General features: G+C 42.4%; 3 protein-coding genes across 3 annotated transcripts; 2 read left to right on the top strand and 1 right to left on the bottom strand.

The window, feature by feature from the left end:
- Positions 1 to 3633: 3633 nt before the first annotated feature.
- c12.2 (von Willebrand factor A domain-containing protein c12.2) lies at positions 3634 to 15875 on the top strand. The gene is made up of 11 exons (XM_088034330.1): positions 3634 to 3915; positions 3972 to 4213; positions 4260 to 4427; positions 4474 to 4562; positions 4609 to 4684; positions 12135 to 13094; positions 13138 to 14818; positions 14866 to 14986; positions 15034 to 15223; positions 15272 to 15510; positions 15556 to 15875. Exons 1-11 carry the CDS (start codon positions 3738 to 3740, stop codon positions 15659 to 15661), a joined length of 4050 nt encoding a protein of 1349 aa, XP_087890456.1. The 5' UTR covers positions 3634 to 3737; the 3' UTR covers positions 15662 to 15875.
- On the bottom strand, positions 7387 to 8494 carry LOC148176103 (uncharacterized). The gene is made up of 2 exons (XM_088034340.1): positions 8273 to 8494; positions 7387 to 8225 (listed from the first exon to the last, which is right to left on the bottom strand). Exons 1-2 carry the CDS (start codon positions 8407 to 8409, stop codon positions 7589 to 7591), a joined length of 774 nt encoding a protein of 257 aa, XP_087890466.1. The 5' UTR covers positions 8410 to 8494; the 3' UTR covers positions 7387 to 7588.
- Positions 15876 to 16314: 439 nt separating the features above from the next.
- On the top strand, positions 16315 to 23746 carry LOC148176101 (uncharacterized). The gene is made up of 6 exons (XM_088033740.1): positions 16315 to 16594; positions 16838 to 17027; positions 17076 to 17152; positions 17200 to 17400; positions 17448 to 20645; positions 21259 to 23746. The coding sequence occupies exons 2-6, from the start codon at positions 16867 to 16869 to the stop codon at positions 23382 to 23384; spliced, it is 5763 nt and encodes a 1920-aa protein (XP_087889866.1). The 5' UTR covers positions 16315 to 16594; positions 16838 to 16866; the 3' UTR covers positions 23385 to 23746.
- Positions 23747 to 25832: the final 2086 nt, after the last annotated feature.

The following is a 25832-nucleotide window of genomic DNA, read 5'->3' as shown; positions in this document are numbered from 1 at the left end:
ACGAGTTGTGGTTGTAAATCTCCTTCTTGGGGTTGGAGGACGGAAAGTTTGACTGTTAAAAAGACTAAGAAAAGTGTCGACATTTCGGAGGTGTTCTTCAGACTGAATTAAACATCGTTAATTGCTTAAAGAGATTTGGACAAAGACCAAATGGAGGTTTTATTGTTTGGTATTGATTTAACCTAAATCCGGTCGAATTGAATAATTGTTATTCTAATTTCGAGTAAACACAAAAGAAGTAAATTCGTTCTAGACCTCTTCATGACAAAATGGAGAATCTGATTGAAATCGGACAAAACCATAAAACTCAAATCTCTATATTTCGATCAATATATCGCTTATTTGCAAAGCAAAATGAATGTTTTGGTACTCATTTTACGCAGAATTTCTCACAGAATCCAAAACGACAAAAAAGTTAAATTTTTGTTTTTTGAATGCCGCTCGTAAACCATTTGACCTACTGACTTGAAATTTGCCGTTTGATAGATCTCGAGCTGCTTTTTCGATTGATGCGTCACTTAAAGAATTTAAACGGCGAATTTGTCCCAAAAAACTTGTAATAAATGACCCTACTTAGATTTTCTGAAAACTTATTTCGGTTAACATCTCTTTTATTTGTAACCCAAAACACAAATAAAATTCGCACAGTTCTGAATTTTACGTGAAATTTTGCGTAAAATGTGCAACAATAATTTTAGCTTGCCCTGATTCTTATCCGTCCAAGGGCGAAAAAAAAACATTTTTATCATTTCCGAATTAAACATTCATAATCCTCAAATTTAATCGCTTCTAATTCGGTTATTTCTTGACGTATGTAAAAATTCGCACAGTTTTGGATTCTGCATAAAATTCTGCGTAAAATGAGCTTGAAGGATTAAAATTTGTTTGCAAACAACTAAGATATCGATCGAATTAGATTTAGAAACATATTTTTTTGAAAAAAATCTCAAAAATCTGTTTTGGCCAATATCTTACTTATTTTCGAAATAATAGATATTTATTATATGTATAAGAGTGTAAAGACGCAAATTATTCACGACAAAAATCAGTTAATCTCGAGATCGTAGATTAACTGAGGTGAATAATTTGTTCTTACACTCGAATATAATACTAGATTTTATCCAAAGCCTCTGTTGGTTGCAATTAAGGCATTAAAAGAATTGACAGAAGTGACAGCAGTGACAAATTTTTAGCGTTTAGAAAGCCAAGAATGGCATTGTTGTCATGGAAATGTGGCATAATTTTCTTTAAAGTGTTTAGAGAGTAAAAGAGTACTTTATTTGTCTAAAATGAGTGAATAAAGTACTACTTTATTAGTGCATTTTGGATAAACTTAAATTATTGGTGCTCATTTAACGCAGAATTTCCCGCAAAATCCAAAACTGTACTCCCATCTGTCGTACATTAACAAATGACTGAATTAGAAGCAATTGATACTTTAATAAGTTTAATGAAATATAAACACGTTAATTATTCACTATACTTAACATAATTAAATCTCACACAATGCCCCATTAAAATAAACTTCATTATTACCATATAAAAACATTAAAGCCCCTAAATCGCTCGCACTATGATGTTAAAAGTCTTCGCCACCCTCCTGGTCTTGTCCCTCATTGACGCCTCCCGCAAATTGTGTCTCCATCAAATTTCCTCGAAATTTCTAGACCACGGAAGTATTTGGCTCAGCGTCTCTTCTCATGATCTCTTTGATGAAGAGTTCTTCAGGAGTTTAGCCCAACAAGGTCACTCTTTCTCCGTCAAAACCTCAAATTTAATTGACCTAGGGTACGACCAACGTACCAAGAACTACATCGTTGAAGCCACGAACTCCACTGAACTTGAGAAGACAATTCAAAGTTTCAAGGATTTAAGCTCGTGGAATTCCCAGGCAAAGTTCGTCATTGTTACCAACATTCATAATAACAGTGAGGAAGTCCCTAGCATGGTCGAGAAGCTCTGGTTTGATGGTATCCACAATTTCGTCATTTTAACAACAGGCGAGGACCAATCACAGTTGAAAATACTCACGTGGTATCCGTACCGATGTAAAAGAGGCGTGGACTACACCAAGCTCCGCCTCTTGGATGTTTGTACCAGAGGTACCATGCGTAACAACTCTCAACTTTTTCCAGAGAAAATCCCCAAAATTTTCAATTGGTGTCAAGTCAAGGTTGGTACCACTGAGTGGCCTCCGTACGTGATGAAACCGGTAGCGCGAGTAGCCAATACGGACCAATACATTATAAAGGAGGGTCTGGAAGTCCGTATCGTCGAAGCCATTGGTGCGAAGTTGCACTTGAATGTTAGTTACATTATGTCGGAAAAGACACTAAACTGGGGAGATTTGTACGATAATGGTACCGGAACTGGGCTGATGGCACTCCTGAGAAACCACAAAGTCGACGTGGCTGTAGCGTCTTTCACGCCAAATCTTCCGAAGTTTAAATTCTTTGAGATAAGTCAGTCGTACTTCGTGGAAAGTTACTATTGGTGCGTTCCCCACGCCGAGGTCCAATCACCGTGGAAGAAAATCGTCCACGCCATCAGTTACAGGCTTTGGATCGCTCTGTTCTTCTCTTTCTTCACTGTTAGTCTCGTCATGTTCGGCTTGAGCAAACTCAACACCAAAGAGACACTCTTCAGGAGCTACATCTACAATCTCCAAGCCGCCTTCTCTGGTCTTTTGGGGATTTCAATCCCCCACCGCCCCAAAACAAAAATTCTTCGTTGGATCTTCTCCTTCTGGCTCATTTTCTCTCTTAATTTCTCCCTTTTCTATCAAACTAACCTGGTGAGCATCCTAGCCAAACCAACTTACGGTTTCCAAATCACCACTTTGGAAGAGATCCTCAGGAGCAACCTCGGCATCGTCGTTCCTCTTCACATCTCAAACAAAAATTCGACGTTTTCACCTGAAGTCCTCAAACGTTCTGAAGATTGCTCGAATATGAAAGACTGCTTCGCTCGCGTGGCGAAAAACAAAAACAGCGCCCTCTATCTAACATCCACGTACACATCGTACGTCAAGAAATCCTATGTTACCGACGAAAACGTTCCTCTGATTCATTGTTTTCCGAGTACCGTCGCATCGTACCCTGTCATCGCGTTGATGAAGCGGGGATTCCCATTGGCTCCGCTCTTTAACGAGATTATCACGAGGCTAGTAGAAGGCGGATTCGTGGATTTTTGGGAGAAGGAGATATACAATCAGAAGTATCTCAACGAGGAGATGTCACTGAACGCGACCGACGGCGACGACACATTTTTAGATTTGAAAAAATTGAGTAGTGCTTTTAGTTTTTTGTTCCTGGGGTTGGTAGCGGCGGGGATCGTCTTCGCAGGGGAACTCTCATACTTTTTATTTCATTTTCTGAAAGGAAAACGAATTTTTATTGTGTAGATTCCCAGCGCTGGTTACGCCACTGGAAAAAAATGCACGCCACCACTGGTAAAGAAACGTCACTCCAATTTCCACTAAACTTGTACGAAGGAATTGTTCGATTAGTGAAGACGACAGTCTAAACTAGTCGTTTTTTTTGTTCTATATTTTGATTGGTTGATTGCATTTTAAGTTTGAGAAGTTTAACGGCACCAAAAACAATAAAAACACGTTTTAGCCCACTTGAATCAAGTCGAGTGGAATTCGAACTGTCAGCAATGACGTAAACATAACCTTTGTATCCCAGCCTCCTAAAATCCGATTTTTCTCAGTATTAACCTACTTTTCCACCAAAATGTTGTACTCTTCGCCTGCAAGTCGCCGCATCCAAACTTTACTGCGAATCTTAACCAATGTCAACCCTTTCATCAACAATTTTCGAACCTACGTGTCTTCAGAAACTGTGGCTATTGGAGGCGTTAGTAAAGTGGTGATAGCCCCCAAACGCCCCCAATATGTCCCTCGGAACTACTGTAAGACCCCCTTTTAATCATTCATTGACTGTGACCCCAAAACCGCTCGTTTTCAGATAGAGAAGACTTGGGTCAAAGTACACTACACCACCTGCGTTGGATGATGCAGAAGGATGTTCTAGGACAAGATATTTTTCTTTTGGGGCCTCCGGGCCCCCAGAAACGCAACCTTGCGATGCAGTATCTCGAACTAACTAACCGAGAGCACGAATATGTGGCTTTGAGCAGGGACACCACTGAATCAGATTTAAAACAAAGAAGAGAAATAGTTAAAGGCACTGCTAAGTATTTTGATCAGGTTAGGGACTTTATCACTTGCTAGATTGGTCATCGTGTGGTTTTAGAGCGCCGTAAGGGCCGCAGTGGAAGGAAGAATTCTAGTTCTTGAAGGGATTGAAAAAGCAGAGAGGAACGTTCTACCAGTATTAAACAATTTGTTGGAAAATAGGGAAATGCATTTGGAGGATGGGAGGCTGCTAATTCCGGCGTCGCGATACGATAAACTTCTTCAAGTAATACCAACTTCCGTTTTTTTTAATTTGTAATGAGCGCTTTTAGGAGCACGGACAGGAAGAGTTGGATAAGTGGAAGCTGGTTCGAGTCGACGAAAACTTCAGAGTTATCGCGTTGGGATTACCAATTCCAAAGTATTTGTAAGAGTTTGTTGTAATTTTTGCTAATTTGAGTCTTTAGGTATCGGGGAAACCCCCTGGATCCGCCCCTGCGGTCGCGGTTTCAAGCCAGGGATGTCACGCCGAAAAGTTACCAGGTGAGTTGGAAAATTTTTCAAAACCACGTAGAAATAGTTTTGGTATAGACAACCCGTTATACACCGGTGTATTATGTGTTGCCTATATTATTATCCTTTTATTTTATTTTATACAATATGACGTGTTTGAATATGACTCTCTTCACAATGTGAGAAGGCTCTCATTTATTTAATTTAATTTTCAAACCAAAGAAAAGTCCCTAGATAACAGAGCTACCAACTTACATTTTTTATCACATTTTTACTTATTTTGCGTCACTTTGTTATAGAGTGATTCTTCTTCATATTAATCAAAGGTGGCTTTGCATTTTACAGCGTAGGTTTTAGCGAATTCCCTCACTGATTAAAGGATTGATACATGAGCGTATAGTAGAGTCGGGGGGCACAATTTAATTATTTGTGTGTTGGTAACACCGAACGAGTGCCTTTTACTTTTACATTGAAAACAAATTTGTTTAATGGCAAAGTGTTGCTACATGATACATCAATGCCTCTAAATGCATTTTTTTCCAAGTTGTGCAAAATCGTCTGGTGTAAGAACTAATAAACTCAATAATTTAAATGATCCGTTTCTTAATACGGTAAAATCAAACAAAACTTCGAATAGCGCTTTTTTATACAGGTGATTCTTTTTAATATAATCAAAGGCGGAGTTTAAATTTTAAACGCTTTTATAAAGTTTAAGTTTTGAAACCTAATAAGATTATTATTTATTACTTAAACCTGAAATTTGAAACCTGAATAATACATCAAAGAAATTTTAAGTCCGCAGTCTGAAACCTATTCGCAATTTGTAATTATAGTGTCGGAAAAGTATGAGACCTGAAGATCAAAACTTGGACAGTCTAGGTTGTTACAAAAACCTAGCAATTCCTGCTAAACTTAAACCTGAAGTTTGATAAGGTTCGGTATCGCACCTTTTGAGTACTGAAATTTAAGTTAAAAATATGAAAAATTGGGTATAAACCTGGGCATTCTAGGTTGCAATGATCAAAACCTGGCATTGTGTTGTTTAAATCTGCAAATTTAAAACTCGATCGATTAAAAAGTGAAGGAAAGCCTAGAGAGGCTAAGCTTTCTTTTTAAAACCTAGAACGATAGACAGTCTTTACGCTTAAACTCTAGTTTTGGAAAATTGAAGCCTGAAACCTGAAATTTACGATTTACCGATTCAACGTATTAGCGAAAGTGTTGAAACGTGAAACCTAAAGTGTCTAAACGGTTATAAAAGCGCGAAATTTATTGCAAATAACACGTGCAGTTGTATATTAGAAGGTTACAGCCTGAATAAGATTACTTGAAACTTGAAACCTGAAATTTTTAGTCTAGTAATGACAGGAGGCAAAATTGTATGGAAAATGCATTGAAAAACTTTGAAACCTGAAGCCTAGATTGCCTAGGTGTTTATAAAAACATAAAAGTTATTGTAAATAGCAAGTGAAAATTGAAAGTTTGAAGATTACAACCTGAAACGGATTTTCTTGAAACTTGAAGCCTGAACCCTGAAATTTAGAATTTAGATACAACCTAGCCGCGAAAATATTGACGCCTGAAACCTAAACTGGCTAGACCTAAAATCTAGTAATAACCAACAGAACGCAAAATTAGATGGAAAATCAGCGAAAACTTTGAAACCTGAAGCCTAAATTGCCTAGGTTGTTATAGAAATGTGAAATTTATTGCAGATAACACGTGTAATTGTTAGTTTTGTTAGTTCTGGAAGTTTGAAGGTTCTGAAACGGATTGCTTAAAATTTTAAGTCTGAAGCTTTAGGACTTACCGATACAACCTAGTAGTGAAAATATTGAAACCTGAAACCTAAACTGTCGGTTACAAAAACGCGAAATTTATTGCAAATAACACGTGCATTAGTAAGTTAGAAAATTATAGCCTGAAACGAATTATTTGAAACTTGAAAAGCCTGAAACCTGAAATTTGGGATTTACCGATATAACCTAGCAGCGGAAAGAATGAAACCTGAAACCTAAACTGTCTAGATCTATAACCTAGTAAAAACTAACAAGACGCAAAATTTGGTGGAAAATACAGCTAAAACTTTGAAACTTGAAGCCTGAATTGCCTAGGTTGTTATAGATATGTAAAATTTATTGCAAATAACACGTGTAGTTGAAAGGTTGAACGTTGCAACCTGAAACGGTTACTTGAAATTTGAAGCCTGAAACGTAAAATCTTGTATAACAGGACGCAAAATTAGATGGAAAATACAATGAAAACCTTAAAACTTAAAGTCTAAATTGCCTAGGTGGTTATAGAAATGTAAAATTTATTGCAAATAACACGTGTAGTTGGAAGTTGGAAGGTTACATCCTGAAACGGATTACTTGAAATTTGAAGCCTGAAACCTAAAATCTTGTATAACTAACAGGACCCAAGATTAGGTAATGAAAACCTTGAAGCCTGAACTGCCTAGGTGGTTACAGAAACGCGAAATTTATTGCAAATGGAGGTGGTACTGGAAATAATAAACAAACTTAACGCAAAGCCCGTTTATTCGCAATTGTTTCCAAATGTCAAAATCGGCTTTTCTGCCGTTTTCCATTTCTTTGTTGCAACGTCTCCACCGTCCTTGAACTGTATCCGATTGTTATTTTTTAATACTTTTATGGAAACTTGTTTGCTATTCATCGATTTATTGTCACAAAGCAAAATCGCGATTGTCTCACCTTCTTCATCGCTGTTAGCATGCTTCATTTTTTCTTTATTTACCAACAAAACAACTTTCTAGGACACTGTGCCAAACATCCCCAATAAAGTCAATATCATCCCCGTGTCGTGTTTCCATCACATATTCTCCCCATAGCGTGCATAAACCCCTTCGCATAGTTCACTCCACTTTGGGAACGTAAACAAGAAAATTCCTCCCATTAATAACCTTGAAAATGTTTATTGATTGCTACTGCTCTTTGTACTCAAGAAACTCCCACTGTCACTGCACTTCTTCGGAAGATTCGGAAGGAAAATATGAAGCTGTCGCTTCGCCGTCTCCGGACGAACTTTCCTCACCTCCATTTCCGGGACATCATCAAACTCCATTTGCGACGTCACTAAAGGAGTTTCGGTTTTGTACAACCGCACCGGGGGCGGCGGGTTCTGAGCCGGAGGCGGCGCGGTCATGACTCTCGTCTTCAAACTGGAGTTCTTCGTCACGGCCAAATCCAACCAAATCATGACTCGCTCACTTAAAGTCGTGTTGAAAGAGTCCACGCAGTAGTTCGTGTAGGAGAAAGGGGGCGGCGTTGCCGCCCCCGATCCTTGCTCCCACAGTTGTTGCACTTCCACGCTTCTCGCTTTTTTGAATTTCTTCTCGTTGGTAAACGACACCTGTCGATTTAGATCGTTCAACCGCACCGTGTCGCTGGGGATGACGTCCACTGTGACCGCACTCTTCACAAACTCTCTCTTCTCGGGGAACTTCTTCATCTTCGGGTCGGTTTTCCGCGTCCGTAGAGTCGCCAGCAGGAGTTTCACTGAAGGGACTTTGAACCCCGAACGGTCGGGGGCCGCCGGAGGCGGCATTATCCTACAAAAACAACTAAGGGGATCTCTTACTCTCATTTTTACCCATACCTGGAGGACGTCGTTCTCCTCCCTGAGCGTATCGTCTGCGCGACTTCTTCCTTCTGGAACAGGACGTGGTGGTGGCCGTCTTTCCACACCGTGCGGATGAAAAGGGAGTTGCTGGACTCCCAGCGTGTTCCGACCATGTTTGGGATCGAAGACTTGGGGACAGGCACGACCGTCTTCTACGACATTTCGAGCGGAAATGAAGAGAAACTGGGAAACCACACTTGAAATCTGGAACCGCATGGCACACGAATTTGCGCAGCGGTGGTTGGAGATGAACTGGGGGCGGAGGGGAATTTGTGGTCAGAAAACGGGAGGCGGGGACTGGGGGCGGTTAGTGACAATCGGAATTCGGATCACGGTGGCGAAATTTCGGGACGATTCTGTCAAAACTGAACGCGAAGTATATTGGAATCTTGATTTTTATCATTTTCGTGTCAGAGAAATTTTTTTGTTTTAATGATAGTTATAAGTAACAGATGTCACAACAAGTTAAGAATACTAACTCCTCTTAATTTTATTGTTTAAGCTTTACTAAGTACTAAAATTACAGATTTTAATAAAAATTCTATTAAAATTTTATTTTTTTTAATTTTCTCAAAATGGAAAATTAAAAAAAATGCTATGGATGTGTACGTTGGCACAGTTAAAAAATAGGTCTGGACTAACAACATTTTCATATTTCATGTCTCTACATTAATATTACGGAAATAACTGGCCTTAGGATGAAAATTTTTGCAGCCTTCGATATATATTTTTAAAACTCGTTTTTTTTTTTTGTTATCGCGAACTTTTAGTGATTTTCCGTAAATTATAGTTATTTATTATTAACTTTATCATAACTGTTATTCAAATAATCACAAATTGGTTATTTAACTAATACTCAAAGTATGAGTAAAACATGTAATTTTGGTACTTTTATCGCTAGAACAATGAAAAATTTCCAAATAGTAGTTGACGAATTATGGTTATAATCTGTACTATCATATAGTAATAAAATGATTAGTTATAGTTACACAATTATTATACCTAAGAATAAGAATTGATTGTTTAAAATAACTATAACTCAATAAATTTATCAGTGAAAACAAAAACTCAATAGTAGCTGATGAATAGGATAGTTAATTGATAGTTATAACATGTACTGAACTGTTATAAAAGTGATAAAATAACAATGAAAGTGTAAGAAAAGCAAATAACATTAAACGTTTTTATAGAATAAATAACTAAAAATAAGACGTGATTAAAATAAATAACTAATTGAGTTGGTTAGTTAAGGCGAAAAATCAGTAGAAGTTAATTTAAAAACGCAATTAAAAATAACAGGTAATTGATAGTTACGCTTTATACCTAGCTACTATAAACCCTAATAAAAGTGCACGATTATAGTTAATAAGTTTAGTGAAGTACTAGCTAAATTACAAACTGCGGTCGATTGAATTTTCTATCTTTTTGACAGAAATTCCAACGCAACGTAATTATAGTTAAACAGAAGTAGTGAATCAAACTTTTAAGAACAAAATCGTGCAAAACTCCACTTGGGTTAATTAAAAAAAAAGTCTTCAAAAACTTAATATAATAATATAATTAATTGAGATGTCACATCTAATTTTACTTCTTCGGCCAACAAACTTGGAACTTTGCGTGCGGAACTACACTGCGGAAAAATGTTTCCTCGTGCCAACTGTTAAAGATGCACAAGTTTCCAGTAATAAATTAATTATGACAACTTGCACGACAGCCAGAACGTGCACAAATTATCTTATTTTTCCGTTTCGCCACATAATATGCACGTTATTTAGATGGTTTTGTCGTACAGCAATGACGTTGTTTACAATTGCATGTCGGTTTTAAATGGAAACGGAACAATTGCATGTATACAATAGAAAAAAGAGGTCCTAAAAGGGAACTTTGCGGTACCCCGAAATCAATTTAGATCGTGAAGATTAGGACACGCATTGGTGATTAAAAATGGAAATTAAGAAAAGAATGAAGAAGCATTGTGTTAATTGTAATTAGGTGTTACAATGCGAGTAATATCGTTAAAACGCGGCCGGAAACTCCATTACTAAATTGAATTATCGCCCCCCAACCACTTTGGATTTTTCCCTTGAATTAAGACCAGCAGTTTTCGATTAAAGTAGCGATTATATCTCGACTTCCATCCAATCCAATCGGTTTTATAGAAAGCAATTCACACGAATCCTGAACTATTTCACGACAATTGCTTTCATCCATGCGAGTTCCATTCGGGGGAAATTATTTACTACTTTTGTGATATTTGCCATTAAAATGTACACTTTTCAGGCTTTCACGACGACAAATTGCAATTTCGCGTGAAAATTCGCCACACCACGACCTGGCTTAAAATAAAGTGCGTGCGTTGGTAATATTAATGCGTTGCTTTATTTACTTGTCAACGTGATGAATTTGCTAATGAGCCAGAAAGACTCGCTTTTGGGACAAGGTCGCGGGGCGGGAGGAGCGCTAAATTCCCTATTTTGAGGGACTTCTAAGATTGTTGAGTAATAAACTATACAGTTATTCCAATAGCTAATCTTAACTATCATTAGTTATTTAATCATTGTAAACCAGCACGGTTATCTGGTTTACTTAGGTACACTTTATCCACCCATTTTTTGACTGTAATTACAAAGAAAAGTCTCATAAATGAGATCATTTAACTATTTTTATCATTATTTAAATCGACATATAGTTAATTTGTACAATGTGCATACAAGGTGTGTATAAATGTTTCTAGCATCAAGGGTGGCTATGAAATGTCAAATAAATTTGCCGCTCTTTACAAATGTGAGTTTAGATTTTTCAACTGACATTTGTAGTTAACCTCAATCATTGAACAAAGTTAGTTTTGAAAACAAACTGTTCAAGTTGTGGTTTGAAGCCTGGAAAATCTAAAATTTTGACACAAAACCGTAACTGAAAAGTCGTAGACGTAAGTGACATTTGAAATAATTGTGAACATAGTTATATTCACTATGAAAACAAAGCGGCAAATTAGCGCATGACAGGAATTGCAAAGCCCCCCTTGATGCTAGAAACATTTATAAACACCTTGTAGTTTTTATGATAGTTAAAATTAATTTGCAACCATTTATGGCCAAATCTCAGATCGCTAGGTCAAATAATTTATGAGGGAGTCAAAAAAACAAAAATTCTAAGATTTTTATTGTTTGAATCGGATTTTTTTTAATAATGACTATCGAATTTTGAATATTTGAGAGCGAATTCTAAGCAAGAAAAGCACGAGAAAATCGATGGCGTAAACCGAATTTTTTTTTATCTGTCGTAGTTTCGGAGATATTGAGCATTAAAAATTTCAGAACTGAAAATTCACTATTTGAAACTTTGATCGCGTCTAATTCGCTTATTTGTGGACCTACATTAAAAATTCGTACTGTTTTGGATTTTGCTTGAAATTCTGCATAAAATGAGCAGCAAAAGTTTCAGTTTGCTCCTCAATGAAGCGAGATATCGACCGAATTGTACGCCGTGCTTCAAAATGATTTTTATCAAGTTATCTGTTTTATGTGCCGCTATGTCAATAGTATCACTTGTCAAACGTCAAAATTGCCAATAGGAAAACAATTTAAACAACAAACAGCAAAATTGAGCAGAGATTGGACTTTCAGCGATCTAATTGTCCTAGCTTAGTACCTAATTAGGAGTAATTTTTTTTTAAATGTATTTGAAAGTTTTGTGACTAAAGTTCCAATCACTATCTTCCTAAAGCGGCATTTTTTTCATTTGTACGGAAAATCATAGGCGCCTAGACAATTTTTTTTTTGAAACACGCTGTATTTAGATTTCTGTCTTAACTTTAACTTTTGTGTTTCTTTCGCAGGAATGCTACCAAGACCTGAAGAAGTTGGCTCCAACCGCCCCCAACGAAAAACTCGAAAGAATCATTTCCTGCGCCTTCGCGCTCGCCACCAAAGAAAGTGCCTCTTTAGGCTTCCCGGACTTCCCGCTGGACAACCTTCCCCAGGCTGCCAAACTCTTGGAAAAAAATCCCCAATTGTCTCCCTACAACGTCCTCTTCAGACTCTACCCATACAACGTCTTTCTCAAAGATGAAACGTCGCACTTGGAGTCACTGTTGGCCACTTTCAAAGTCGAACCCGACTCTCCCGGGTTCATATCGAATTTGTCGCAGAAGTTGCGCGCGTTTCTTCATTCTTCCGCTAACAGGGGGTATATAGAAACGGAGTACCAGAACAAGCTCATCGAGGAGATGCTCCAAAGCGAAGCTGTTGCTGACTTCTGTTTGGTGGGGCCCAAAGGGTGTGGGAAGAGCATGTTGGTGCACCAAGTGGCGGAGATGCTGGGGAAGCCGACGGAGAATATCGTTCTGTACCAAGATATGACAGCTAGAGATTTGATTCAGCAGAGGACGACTCTGGAGAATGGTGATACGGTGTGGATGTTATCGCCGTTGGTTCTTGCAGCTCTTGAAGGAAAAATCGCAGTGTTGGATGGGATCAACAGAATCCATCCGAGCACGCTGTCGGTCCTCCACCGGCTAGTGCAGAATCGGGAGCTCCAACTCCACGACGGCAAGAGGTTGATGAGCATCGAGCGGTACCAATTCATCAAAGACCATTTTGAATTGACCGATGACGAGATGGAGAAGAGTGGTATCTTGAGGATACACCCTGACTTTAGGATAGTGGCAATCGGGGAGCCCCCATCCCTCCAGGCGGCTGCTGGGAGTTGGATGACGCCGGAGTTGTTAAGTTTGTTTCTTTTCCACGAAGTGCGCACGCTGAGCAAGGCGGAGGAGATGCACATCATCACTTCCAAGGTAAAAGAACTGATAAAGAGTTTCAATTAACATTCTTTCCTAGTATGGACCGATCTCCAGGCCTTTGCACAAACTCATCGACCTTGCGCACGTCTTAAGAACGAGCACCGATCAAACCCTCCAAAGCCTTTCCGGGCATTTATCCACAAGACAACTCCTGAGGATCGCCGCAAGAATGAAGAAGTACCCGTTGAACTCGGCCTATGACACAGTCCAGACTACTTTCATGGTGAAGTTCCTTCCGACTTTGGCTCGGCAAGCTTTGGAGCGCACCATCCAACGCCTGGGGATTGTCCCCGAGGAGAGCTCCACGCCGCAGGTGTCGTACCAAGTCAAAGACCACCTCCTCACCATTGGCGGGTCTTCAATTCCAGTCTACCAAGCCACGAATGTGGCGAAAGTCCCAAAAGTGCTCTTCTATGACGTTCCTCAACATCTCCATCTCATGGAGGAGATGCTCCAGGACTTCCATCTCGGCAACCACATTCTTCTAGTGGGGAACCAAGGCGTCGGGAAGAACAAAATCATCGATCGGTTTTTGGAGCTCATGAATCGTCCGAGAGAGTATATTCAGTTGCACCGGGACACCACTGTGCAGACGTTGACCACGCAACCAACAGTCAAAGATGGCGTTTTGGTCCATGAGGACTCTCCTCTAGTCAAGGCGATCAAGCACGGGCACGTTTTAGTAGTCGACGAGGCTGATAAAGCCCCCACGCACGTCACCTGCATCCTGAAGACTCTGGTGGAGTCCGGACAGATGATCCTAAGTGACGGCCGCAGGATTGGTTCTTCTGGACCAAACTCCATTGAGATTCATCCAGACTTCCGGATTGTAGTCCTGGCGAATCGTCCTGGATTTCCGTTCCTCGGGAACGACTTCTTCGGGGCTTTAGGCGACTTGTTCAGCGCCCACGCCGTTGAAAATCCAACACCGGAAGCTGAAATCGACCTCTTGAGGAAGTACGGACCTGGAGTCCCCATCGACGTGCTGAAGAAGCTTGTCGCGGTCTTCGGGGATTTGAGACAGCTCGCGGACCAAGGACTGGTCAACTACCCCTACTCCACCAGAGAAGTGGTCAATATAGTTAAACATTTGGAGGAGTTCCCCGGGTCCGACTTGGAAGACGTCATCTTCAACGTGTTTGATTTCGACCGCTACAGCCCCGAGGTGGTGCAAACTCTAGGAGAAGTCCTCGACAAACACGGCTTCTCCGGGCAGAACGTCTTAACCTCCGAGTACGTCGCGGCGAAGCGAGCCAAAGAGAAGATTCAAGTGACCATCGATCGATTCAGCGGTCAAGATAACAAGGAGCCGAAGCACGGGAAAGAAGACCCGGAAAACGCGCCGCATGTTGGAGGTAACACTTGGGCTGGAGGAACGGGAGGGAGAGACACCGCCGGACTTGGAGGTAAAGGAGGTCCGTATCGCCTCGACAAAGGCCACGAGGTCCACCAACTCTCGGACGAGGAGAAGAACGCAGTTCCTGAACACATCCAGCGCGCGGCTCGGGAAATGGGGAAGAAGGCCTTCCAGGAGAAGCTCAAAGAGATCGGGATGAGCGGCTACGACGCCACTCTCTACAACCAGTTTTATAGCTCCGTGTCGCGGCAGATTCAGTCGCTGCGGATCATCTTAGGGAATCTCCAGGCGAAGAACAAGGAGAGGCACTGGTCGAGGCATCAGACCGCCGGGGAGCTGGACGACGTGAAGCTAGTTGATGGTAAGACCACCAGGACCTGGGGGAGATAACCGCAGAGTTGATTTCAGGGTTGTTGGGAGAGAAAACTATTTTTAGAAGACGAGCGGAGCAAGAGCCCGAGATTGGAGCCCCCCAGCTCAAACCAAAGATCTTCAGAGTCGTGGTCGACGTGTCCGGGAGTATGTACAGGTGCGCCATTTTGAATCTCGCCGCCATGTTTTACCGCCATTTTGTAGGTTCAATGGATACGACGGTCGCCTAGACCGGGAGCTCGAAGCCGCGGTTTTGGTCATGGAGTCGTTTCAAGGATTCGAGGATAAAATCCAATACGACATTGTTGGACACTCCGGGGAAGCCCCTAGTATCAAATTTGTCAACTTCAAAGAACCCCCCAAAGACAACAAAGAGAGACTCGACGTTCTGAGAGTAAGTCCATGTCGAGGCCCCCATTTTTTCTATCTCTGTTTTGTTCAGACCATGCATGCCCACTCCCAGTACTGCTGGCAAGGCGACCACACTCTAGAAGCCACCGAAGAAGCGATAAACTCTTTGGCGGAAGAAGACTGCGATGAAGCCATCGTCGTCGTGTTATCAGACGCGAATTTGGAGCGATACAGAATCCCACCCTCGAAACTGGCGGCGGCTTTGACCGCCAAAAGCAACGTTAGCGCCTACGTTATTTTCATAGGAGGCTTGGGGGATCAGGCCGAAAGGTAATCAGAGATTTGGGGATTTTAGTTGTACAGTTGGTATTGCAGGCTGACGGAGCGACTTCCTGCAGGCCGAGCTTTCATCTGCAAGGACGTCAACCACCTGCCGCAGATTATGAAGCAGATTTTTTCGTCGTCTGTCATTAATGTCTGAAAATGTATGTTTTATTAAGGAGCTTTGGCGGCCTAGTCCGATAAAGCTGTCATTGGATCGTGGCAAGGTGACTTTTTGGTTGAAAATCGGTTATACGGTTTTAGTTCGTTTTTTGTTGTCCTCGTTATACAAAATAGTTTTATTACAATGATATAGCAGGCTGTGATGACCCTTTACAGTCGTGGACCAATAAAACTGAGCAATAAGGTCTGAAGGGCCCAAACATTTTCAAGCCTGTCCTGTCGTATCGTATCCTCGGATTCAATTATTTGATTTCCTTGACTGAAGCCGCTCCTGTCGTTTCCTTATTACAGCCAAATAAAACCTTTTCCAGGTCTCGCCCCTGGAAATCTCCCGAAGCCGGTCCTGTCGCTCCACCCTAACCTCACTTTTGAAATTGGAGGGAAGATTATTAATCAAATCTAGTGTCCTTGGCGGATGTAAACAAGTCTGTTTATTTATATTCCGACCCCCGTTGCAAAAAAAGGTGGAGACGCCCATGGTTTTTCCCCCCAAATTTCGAAACCTGACGGTTCCGCTGGGGGATTTTCGCCCCGGAAATTGCGGATTTTTCCTCTCTGTGAAGGAAACTCGTCTGGAAAAGCTCCCTGAGTGCGTTTTTCCGGAAAAAACGCAATTTTCCGGGCCACAACGTGCATGATGGTGGGAGCAGGGTTGCCAACGTGACGGGTTACGGGAGTTGATGATTTCGCGTTTTTTTGGGGGTTTGTGGTGGTTTTTTTGAAAGGAAAGAGGGTTTTGAGGGGGTTTTGGAGGTGTTTTCGAGACCCTGTGTGGTTTTGGTGCAGGTGCGCGCGTTGGTTCCATTTTTTTCTTTGTTTGTTATGTTGGTGGTTTGACGACGCCAAGCCGCATGGCACCATGGGATAATCATGTACGTCTGTGACAAGTGAAACTATTCGCGTTTTGAAGGTAAAATAAACACACGCTAAAAGTGTCTTTTGCAGGGATTTTAGCCCCCATTGAGCCCCAGGCGGGTGCATGGTACGATTGTAGCCCCCATTACTGTGACAGGTGTACCCCAACAAGCTTTGTTTTTAGTGGAGTTCCTATTTATACAAATAATGGTGGCAGATTCCTGTAATGCCACAACAAACTTTTGAGAAAAATCGCATTTTCGTGAGAAAGATGTGTGATTCTAAGTGTTTTTTCCAGAAAAGTCGCGGTTTAATGTTCGGGACAAAATGAGTGAAGACGAGGGCCCGAGGTACAAAGACGGGGACATTGTTTGGGTGAAATTGGGGTCCTGCTGGTGGCCCGGCGAAGTCACCGAAAAGGGTCCCGAAGACTTCACAGCCAAGAAGCCCCCATTAGCTATAGTGAAGTTCTTCAACGAATCGACTTAGTAAGTTGATGCTTGGTCGGTGACATAACCCCACTTTCTCCATTTTAGCGAATTCGTCAAAAGCCCCAACCAGATTTACTTGTACAACTGTGAGAGGAAAAATGAGTTCATCCGCAAGGGAATGGGTAAGATTGCGAGCGATTTTCCACAAAATCTCACTCGAAAATTCCAGACTCGTTCCGGGGGAACAATACCCACATGGCGAAATTCCCTGGAGACGTGAGTTACGCGGAAATACGCACAGATGGCAACCCTAACATCCTCAGTGACCCCATTTTTGCCCCCCAGAAACGCAGCGCGATTATTGCTGAAGTTTTCGGGAGCCCGAGCCCCAAAAAGACGCCCAAAGACAATAAAAGCGCGCGGCGTTCAAGTAAGTCCTCTTTTTATCATTCTGAATCTCTACCGAGTTTTTTATAGAAGGCTCAAAGAAGCCGAAAATCAACATCACGCATCGCAGGTTCCTCGGCTGCGACGACTATGAAGCCCACATTCGGGTTCAATACCCTGGGAAAGACAAAGACGAAGAAGCGCTGAGTAGTGACGAAGAAGTCGTGCGTTTGAATGCCGAGCCCACTGAAACTTTAAATTGTTCGCAATGTACTTTCAATACAAAACGTTTAGAAGTGATGTTGTTCCACGTCCAGTGCCATATCAAAGGCATCGCGTCACCAATGCACGTGAAAAAGCGAACTTCGCCGAAGAAAAAGAAGAACGCTCGAGTTTTCAAGCACATTACTTCAGACGATGATAGGACTAACAGCATCGTGGAGACTACCGACAGCGAAGAAGAAAAACAAAAACCGAAAAGAAGGAAGAAATCCTCCACCCCGCGCAAACCCAAAACGAAGAAAGAAGAAGAGAAACCCACCACTGACATTAGGAGCAACCTCTTGGCTGAATGGAGCGACAGCGAGGAGAACGAAGGCGAAACAAGCAAAGCCGACTCCCCAGACCCCCCAAAGAAAGAAGAATCAAAAAAGGAGGATCTAAACAAATCCTGCTTCGATTTCGACGAAGACGAAGAAGAAGACAGCAGTATAGTCCACACAGCTGTTGGAAGAAAAATCCCCAGAGTCATCCCCACTAAGAGAAAGTCGACCGACCCCGACAACGAAGATGCGAGTCTCCCTATCGCTGAAGACGACGAAAATCGCATGGAAATCTTAAAAGGGACGGAACCTCTGAATGACAGCTCGAATTCCGTGCCCAACGACACAGAACTCGCGAAAGTCGAAGAGGATTTCAAAGATCTCATGGACGCGACGCTGGTTCCAGACCTCCCGGACGTCCCCGGAACGACGACGCCGCAGAAAAATTTTTCCGACAGCAAGGCGGTCAAAATTCCCGACAAGGAGGTCGCGACGAAGCTCACGAACCCCAAGAAGAGGTTCGTTAAGTCGTTCGAAGACTTCGAGTTGCTGCAGAACGAGCAGAGACGGGCGCAAGAGGAAAAAGAGGAGGAGTTGAGGAAGGAGAAAGCGGTGGTGGTGGAGCCCGTCGTCACAGAGGAAAGTCCACCGCCGCCACCACCACCTGAACCCGCAGTGGAGACTCCGGAGCCTAAAGTTGAGTCTCCGAAGCCCAAAGTTGAGTCTCCGCAGCCCAAAATTGAGTCTCCGAAACCTGAAGAGAAGAAGTCCGACCCCAACTTACAAATCTCAAAATTGAAGTGTCAAATCATGTCGAAACTTGGCGACGAAGAAGCAGAATCTCCGAGAACAAGGCGGTCCTCCCACAGGACTCCCAGGAGCAAAATCCTGGAGTCTTACCGCAACGACAAGAACAAAGAAAAGAGGAAGAGCGTCGACGACCAAGAAGACGACGAAGATAAAGAAAAACCGCAGAAACCTTCAACGAGGAAATCCAAACTAATGAAGTTCAACCAGGAAGAACCCGAAGAAGAGCCACCGAAAGAAGAGGAGAAATCCGATATTATTAAAGAGGTGGAAGCCATCCCGGAGAAGAACCCCGACGAAGAAATCGGGAAGATCAACAAAATCGACGAGTACTTCAATGATTTCCTTTTTAGTTTCCCCAAGAAGGATGAGACTCCGCCGAAGCCAACAGAAGAGGTCGAGAAGCCTCCTGAAGTCCCTCCGAACGAGGTGCACGTGGAGTGCGCCGGGGACCAAGACGGCGGAGTTGACATCGCCATCAAAACTAACGAAACGAACTTAAACAAACCGGAAGAACTCTCAGCTCTGAACACTTTGGCGATGGTGTCGCAACTCGAAACCGACAAAGAAGAAGAGCCCCAGCTCGTTCCGATAGATGGTAACCTCACCGTCGTCTCCGAAAAAGACCTCGCTGACGGTCAAGTGGAAATCACCGCGAGCACGTGCAAGAAACCAGTCACTCTGACCAACTTCTCCATGGACTTTTCGGAATGTAACAGTAACAGCAACAGTGACAGTGCTGCTAGTCTCGAGACGAAAGAACCAGAGAAGGCACCAGGTCCCGCTGAGGTGTTTGATATCGAAGAGCACATCCCGTCGCAGATCGTGGATAAGAAGAACGTGGTGGAGGCCACGACCGCCCCGCCGTCGAAGCTCTTGGAAAGACTGACGGAAGCGAAGCCGAAAACTATAAAAGTGCCTACCAAAGATAGTACAAAAATTACTAAAACCAAGTTCGTTATCAAGTCGCCGGTGAACAAGATCATCAAATCGCCTCCGTCGAACAAACCGATTATTTTGTCCGAGAAGATCATCAAACCGGTGAAGACGACGGAAGCTTCCGGTTCGGTTTCCGTGCAGAAGATCACTTCGAAGAGGAACCTTCACGACGCGGATGAAATCGACGCTTTCATCATCCAGAAAGGACAAAAAAGTGTTGAAGAAGAAGAAGAGGAAGAGAACGAGGACGAACTCCCGAGCAAGCGCTTGAAGAAGACACCAGAAGTGAAGAAACCGCCTCCGGTTGCCACCCCAGGAGTTAAGAAACGCGGCAAGGCGAAGATCCTTCAACAGACTATCATAACTCCAGCCGGGGAGATCATCCAGCCGAGCGTCACGACGGCATCGACGCCGGCAGTCTCTCAAGACGATAACGTGTTTGATATCAACTCGATGCCCATCGTCCTCTCTGATCAAATTCTCACCCCCGAAAGCATAGAAAATATGCCGATTTATCTCAGTGATGGCGTCCAATCATCCCCAGACACCACCCCTAAAGTCACCACAGTGGTTAAGAAAACCCAAACGAGCATCCCTCAGAGTCAGATGAGAGTCTTGAACAAGTCGATAGCGTCGCCGTTGCCGAAGCTGGTGAAGACGCCGAAGATCTTGAGCAGCGTCGGCTCGAAGTTGATAAAACAGAACTCTTTCACGTCGGGGAGTAGCAAGCATGGGAAGTACGTCATCGTGACGCAGGCGTCGGGGACTACGCCGACGAGCAAATACGCCATTGGGAAAAAACAGGCGATTATTAAAGGCGTCTCGACGGCGGGGACGCTGAGTAAAGTTCCGAATATTGTACCGGAGCCAACAGGGAATAAAATTATGATCTTGACCGACCAGCAAGGGCAGCAGCAGAGAGTCTTGCTAACACCAGCGCAACAGAAGCTGATGGGGTACCAGAGTCCGGGGGCAAAGATCGCCAAGACGGTTATGAAGGGTGAGTTACGAATTTGAATTTTTTGCCCTCACTTGCTACGCCATTGGGTTATGAGTTCTGAAATTGTTTGAGTTTGTTTACATGACCGTAGGAACAATTGGGGTCGCGGGGGCAAGTAGTTATCATTCGCGTTTCGATAGCGTGGTTTATGAAACAATTGCTGCTTGCTTCTCATCATTGATTAGCACGCAAAACATCCAATCAGAAAAGTCGATGCTCTATTTTACACGCTTAAAATTTGTTGTTTTTCGCGAAAAATCACCACTTGGTACGCCATTGGATTGCGAACTGTCAATTTGTACATTTTCCAGTAGAGTTGGTGTAGATGGGCGTAGGAACAAGTGAGGTCACGGGGGCAAGTTTTTATTTTATTTATTTCGATAAAGTGGAACGTTAAACAACCGCGAATTGCGTTTTATTATTGTTTGCCAATCAAAACGCTCCAATTAGACGTGTTATAGCCGAATTTTACCCATTTAGAACAAATTATTTGGCGCGAAAAGTCACCACTTGATACACCACTGGATCGCGAACTGTCAAATTGTTAACATGGGCGTAGAAATAGGGGGAATTATAGGAAAGTGAAATTAGGTCTAATTTTCTGTTTTTCCAGGCAACATCATTCAGAAGTCTAAAGACGGTCAGATGACGGCGATCGCCGGCTCCAGCGGCCTCGTCTCCAAAAGCGGCACCTCGCGCCTCAACTCGCAAATCATAACAAGCAGCGGCCAAGTCCTCAGCCCTATCCACCACCAGGCCAAAAACGTCCGCATCGAGAAGCCCACCCCTGGTCGTAAAATCCAAATTCAGAGTCAAAAGGTCCAAATTAAACCACCCCAGCAGAAGACGATTCTTATTAAGAACCAACACGGCCAAACCGTGCGTAAGATCCAAGGTACCGACGACGCTCTTCTTGATAAACAAGTCGCTGAGCAGCTCGAAGCGATCAAAAGCGGAGTCTTGCACCAAAAACAAGAGATTTTGAATTATAAGACGACGCCGAAGACGGCGTTCCGACGCTCGTACCCTAAGAAAGTCGAGACGCCCAAGGCGCCAGTGCCAAAGCCGAAAGAGACGGTGGTTCCACCGTTGGCGCCGATTTCCCCGAAGAAACCGGAAGTGGAGAAGCCGACCGAGGCGAAACAAGAAAGGGCTTTGCATCAGTTGGTAATACAGGATGCGATGGGCAATCAGACGACAATCACGGAAGGGCAGATTCTGGCGTTACCGAGTGAAACAATTGACGGGCAACCGCAATCCTACATGTTGGTCACGTTGGACGAGTCCGGGAATTTGACTCCTTTGAATAACGAGGCTCTGTTGTCGTTGGACCCCAATTTGGGGCTCGGAGGAGACCTGGGGAACACCGTCTTACAAATCGACCAGAGTGCTTTGAAAGAGGAGGTTGCGACTACTCAGTCTGAGCCTGTGGTGACTCAACCTGAGCCTGTAGTGACTGAACCTGAGCCAACGAAGCCTGAGACAGTGACGAAAGAGCCTGAGAAACCTGAGGTCACTCCTGAGCCGGTTACTGAGTCCAACGCAGTCTTACCGTCGATGGGCGATTCCGGGCAACAGTTGATTGTGACAGGGGACCCCATCGCCGCTCAGAAGTTCTTAGAGTCGCTAACTGAGGGTAATACGGACCTGGCGAACATCCTCGCGAGTGCCGAAGGGAGCAGCATCCTCATCCACGCTGATGGCCAACAGATCCTCATCAACACAGACTCGGATAACCAGATGCTCCTGTCAGTCAACACGGACAATTTGAACATGACGGAGAGCAGCGAAGGGGGCGGAAATCCAATCTTCGCGACGCAACCGGCGAAGAACCAGGATATCCTGGCAGCGGCGTTGGCCGACACCGACGTGTTCCAACAGGAACAGAACGGCTCGCAGGGAAAAGTTGCTCAGTTGAGCCCCAACAGTACTCTGTACCCCATGAATGTCAGTAACGTCCTCGAAACGAGTCTCACTTTGAACTCCCCGATCATGACCCCCCTTGAAGTCCCCAGCACCAACAGCAAGAAGATTAGTGACGAGACGGAGATCCTCAACCAAGTCCCTAAAAATGTTGATCTCCCCATCACCATCACCGACCCCAACATCTCCCAGACTGTGTCCCAACAGCAAGTCACCTCCCTCATGGTCAACGAGCTCCAGTCCAACCTCGAGCTGTCCCTCCCCATCTCGGACGCCGCCATCACAGCCCCGTCGTCCGAAATGAACAGTCCCTCCTTCGTCTACTCTCTGCCAAGTCTCGACGCCGCCGACATCAACCAGAAGCCGTTCAACAGCAGCATGCCCCTCCTCACCGAAGACTCCGAAGAGCCCCAAGTGAAAGACAAAGACAAGGAAAAAGCAACACCAGAGGGCTCGTTCTTGGACGAGAGCGAAGGGCTGTGTACGCTCGGCAGCGAAATGTGTAGTTCTCTAAGCGAGCCGCCTCCAGACATGTTCGATCTCTCGGCAGTGCTCTCGTCGCAGAACAAAGAAGAGAAGTTGATGATGGAAGAAAACGATTTGAAGATCGACGATAAGGAAGAATCGAGCGAGTCAGGGAACCCGGAAACGGCATCGGTAACGGAAACGAGTTCCCCGAACACCGTCAATGAGGACTCGTGCGAGATTCCCGTTCAACCGGAAATCGTGACGACGTTGGACGGGGTGGGGGCGGGGAAGAAAAGAGGTGAAGATGAAGAGATTGAAAATGATAATAAGAAGTGTAAATTTGACTGAGTAAGATGTACATATAATGTATGATATAGGTTTGAAGGCGCTGGTTGAGAGATCATTCATTTTTGTAAATACGTTGTTATTTATGTACGATGTGTACATAATAAGCTTCTTTTTTATTCATATCTTTAATATACGATTATGATTATAATAGGTATCATATATGCACACTAGATAATGTTATTGCTTATTACATTGTAGATGTATGTTTAGATTAGCTTCCATGTGTCATTGTGTGATGAAATTGGTACTGGATAGGATTTTCATCTTGTTTTAGACGAACTTTAAGTAAGCCTATAGAGATAATTTTCTTTAAATATTACGTTATGTATAATTTTATTGTAATAAAAAAATAATTATAACAAGGGGAGTTGCTGTCATCACAATTTTCAAATGACGCGATTTCCCACCATATACACATTTGTTTTCATACTAGTGTGAACTTAGCTTCATGTTGTATAGTACGGAAATTGGGATGTTTTGATGGTTGCGTTCAGTTTATTAATAAATTGATTTCCATTATAACGCCTTTTTTTTACTCACCCTGTATCAAAAGGTAAGCCTTCTATTATGATTAAAAAAAGCAGATCCACCCCCCAAAGCTTTGATAATGAGACAACATTTGTCTTTTATCTGGGTGAGCATTTTAGAAAAAATCAAGGAAGCCATGACTGTTACGTATGCAATGTCATTCTAGGTGTCATTTTTCAATTGTACAACAAAGTCATGGCCTGCTAGTTTTTAATTATCCCACGAATTTCTTTTTTGGTGCAAGCAACCAACAATACATCTGGCTATTTTAGCTAAAGGTTCAATTGACTTTAAAATTAGTCCCCGGTAAATAAGACAGTTATCCGCGTTTTAAAAATAAAGAAAAAACATTAAAAAAAATAATAAAAAAAAATTGTTACTTTTTTAATGGCGTGGTTTTCGGGGTAGTGATTTAAGCCGGGGGCCCCGATTCTGAATCTGTGGTTCGTTTTTCAAAATTCGCCTTAATAACGGAGACAGCATTTTTGAGAAAAATTTAAAAATGTTTGTCGAAAAAGTTCATTTTTCAGGATTTTTTCCGATTTTTCACAAAAATGCTATCTCCGTTATTAAGCCGAATTTTGAAAAACGGACCACAAATTTGGAATCTGGGCCCCCGGCTTAACCCACTGCCCCGAAAAACACGCTATTTAAATTTGGAAAAATTTTATTTTTTTTGATTTTTTTTTATCATTTTTTTGTGGATTTTTCGATTTTTTAAACGCGAATAACTCCTTTATTTACCGAGGGATTTGCTTGAGATTGGTACCAGCTCTTGCCCTAGAGGCCCTTCATCTTTTGGTGGCGATAGAATTGCTCTACAACGCTTAGTTTTCGAGTTATTCGCGTTTGAAAAATCCACAAAAAAAAAAATTTAAAAAAATAAAATTTTTACAAATTGAAATAGCGTGTTTTTCGGGGTAGTGGGTTAAGCCGGGGGCCCAGATTCCAAATTTGTGGTCCGTTTTTCAAAATTCGGCTTAATAACGGAGATAGCATTTTTGAGAAAAATCTGAAAAATGAACTTTTTCCTCGAAAAATTTGAAAGATTTCAATTTTTCTCAAAAATGCTATCTCCGTTATTAAGCCGAATTTTGAAAAACGGACCACAAATTTGGAATCTGGGCCCCCGGCTTAACCCACTACCCCGAAAAACACGCTATTTAAATTTGGAAAAATTTTATTTTTTTTGATTTTTTTTTATCATTTTTTTTGTGGATTTTTCGATTTTTCAAACGCGAATAACTCCTTTATTTACCGAGGGATTTGCTTGAGATTGGTACCAGCTCTTGCCCTAGAGGCCCTTCATCTTTTGGTGGCGATAGAATTGCTCTACAACGCTTAGTTTTCGAGTTATTCGCGTTTGAAAAATCCACAAAAAAAATGATAAAAAAAATAAAATTTTTCCAAATTGAAATAGCGTGTTTTTCGGGGTAGTGGGTTAAGCCGGGGGCCCAGATTCCAAATTTGTGGTCCGTTTTTCAAAATTCGGCTTAATAACGGAGATAGCATTTTTGAGAAAAATCTGAAAAATGAACTTTTTCCTCGAAAAATTTGAAAGATTTCAATTTTTCTCAAAAATGCTATCTCCGTTATTAAGCCGAATTTTGAAAAACGGACCACAAATTTGGAATCTGGGCCCCCGGCTTAACCCACTACCCCGAAAAACACGCTATTTAAATTTGGAAAAAATTTATTTTTTTTTGATTTTTTTTTATCATTTTTTTTGTGGATTTTTCGATTTTTCAAACGCGAATAACTCCTTTATTTACCGAGGGATTTGCTTGAGATTGGTACCAGCTCTTGCCCTAGAGGCCCTTCATCTTTTGGTGGCGATAGAATTGCTCTACAACGCTTAGTTTTCGAGTTATTCGCGTTTGAAAAATCCACAAAAAAATGATAAAAAAAATAAAATTTTTC

Source organism: Gnatocerus cornutus, chromosome 4, assembly GCF_029298725.1.
Source record: "Gnatocerus cornutus isolate USDA-ARS CGAHR chromosome 4, icGnaCorn1.1, whole genome shotgun sequence".
Taxonomy (NCBI): domain Eukaryota; kingdom Metazoa; phylum Arthropoda; class Insecta; order Coleoptera; family Tenebrionidae; genus Gnatocerus; species Gnatocerus cornutus.
The sequence above is the reverse complement of the archived record's forward strand: the minus strand, read 5'-3'. Positions and strand labels throughout refer to the sequence as shown.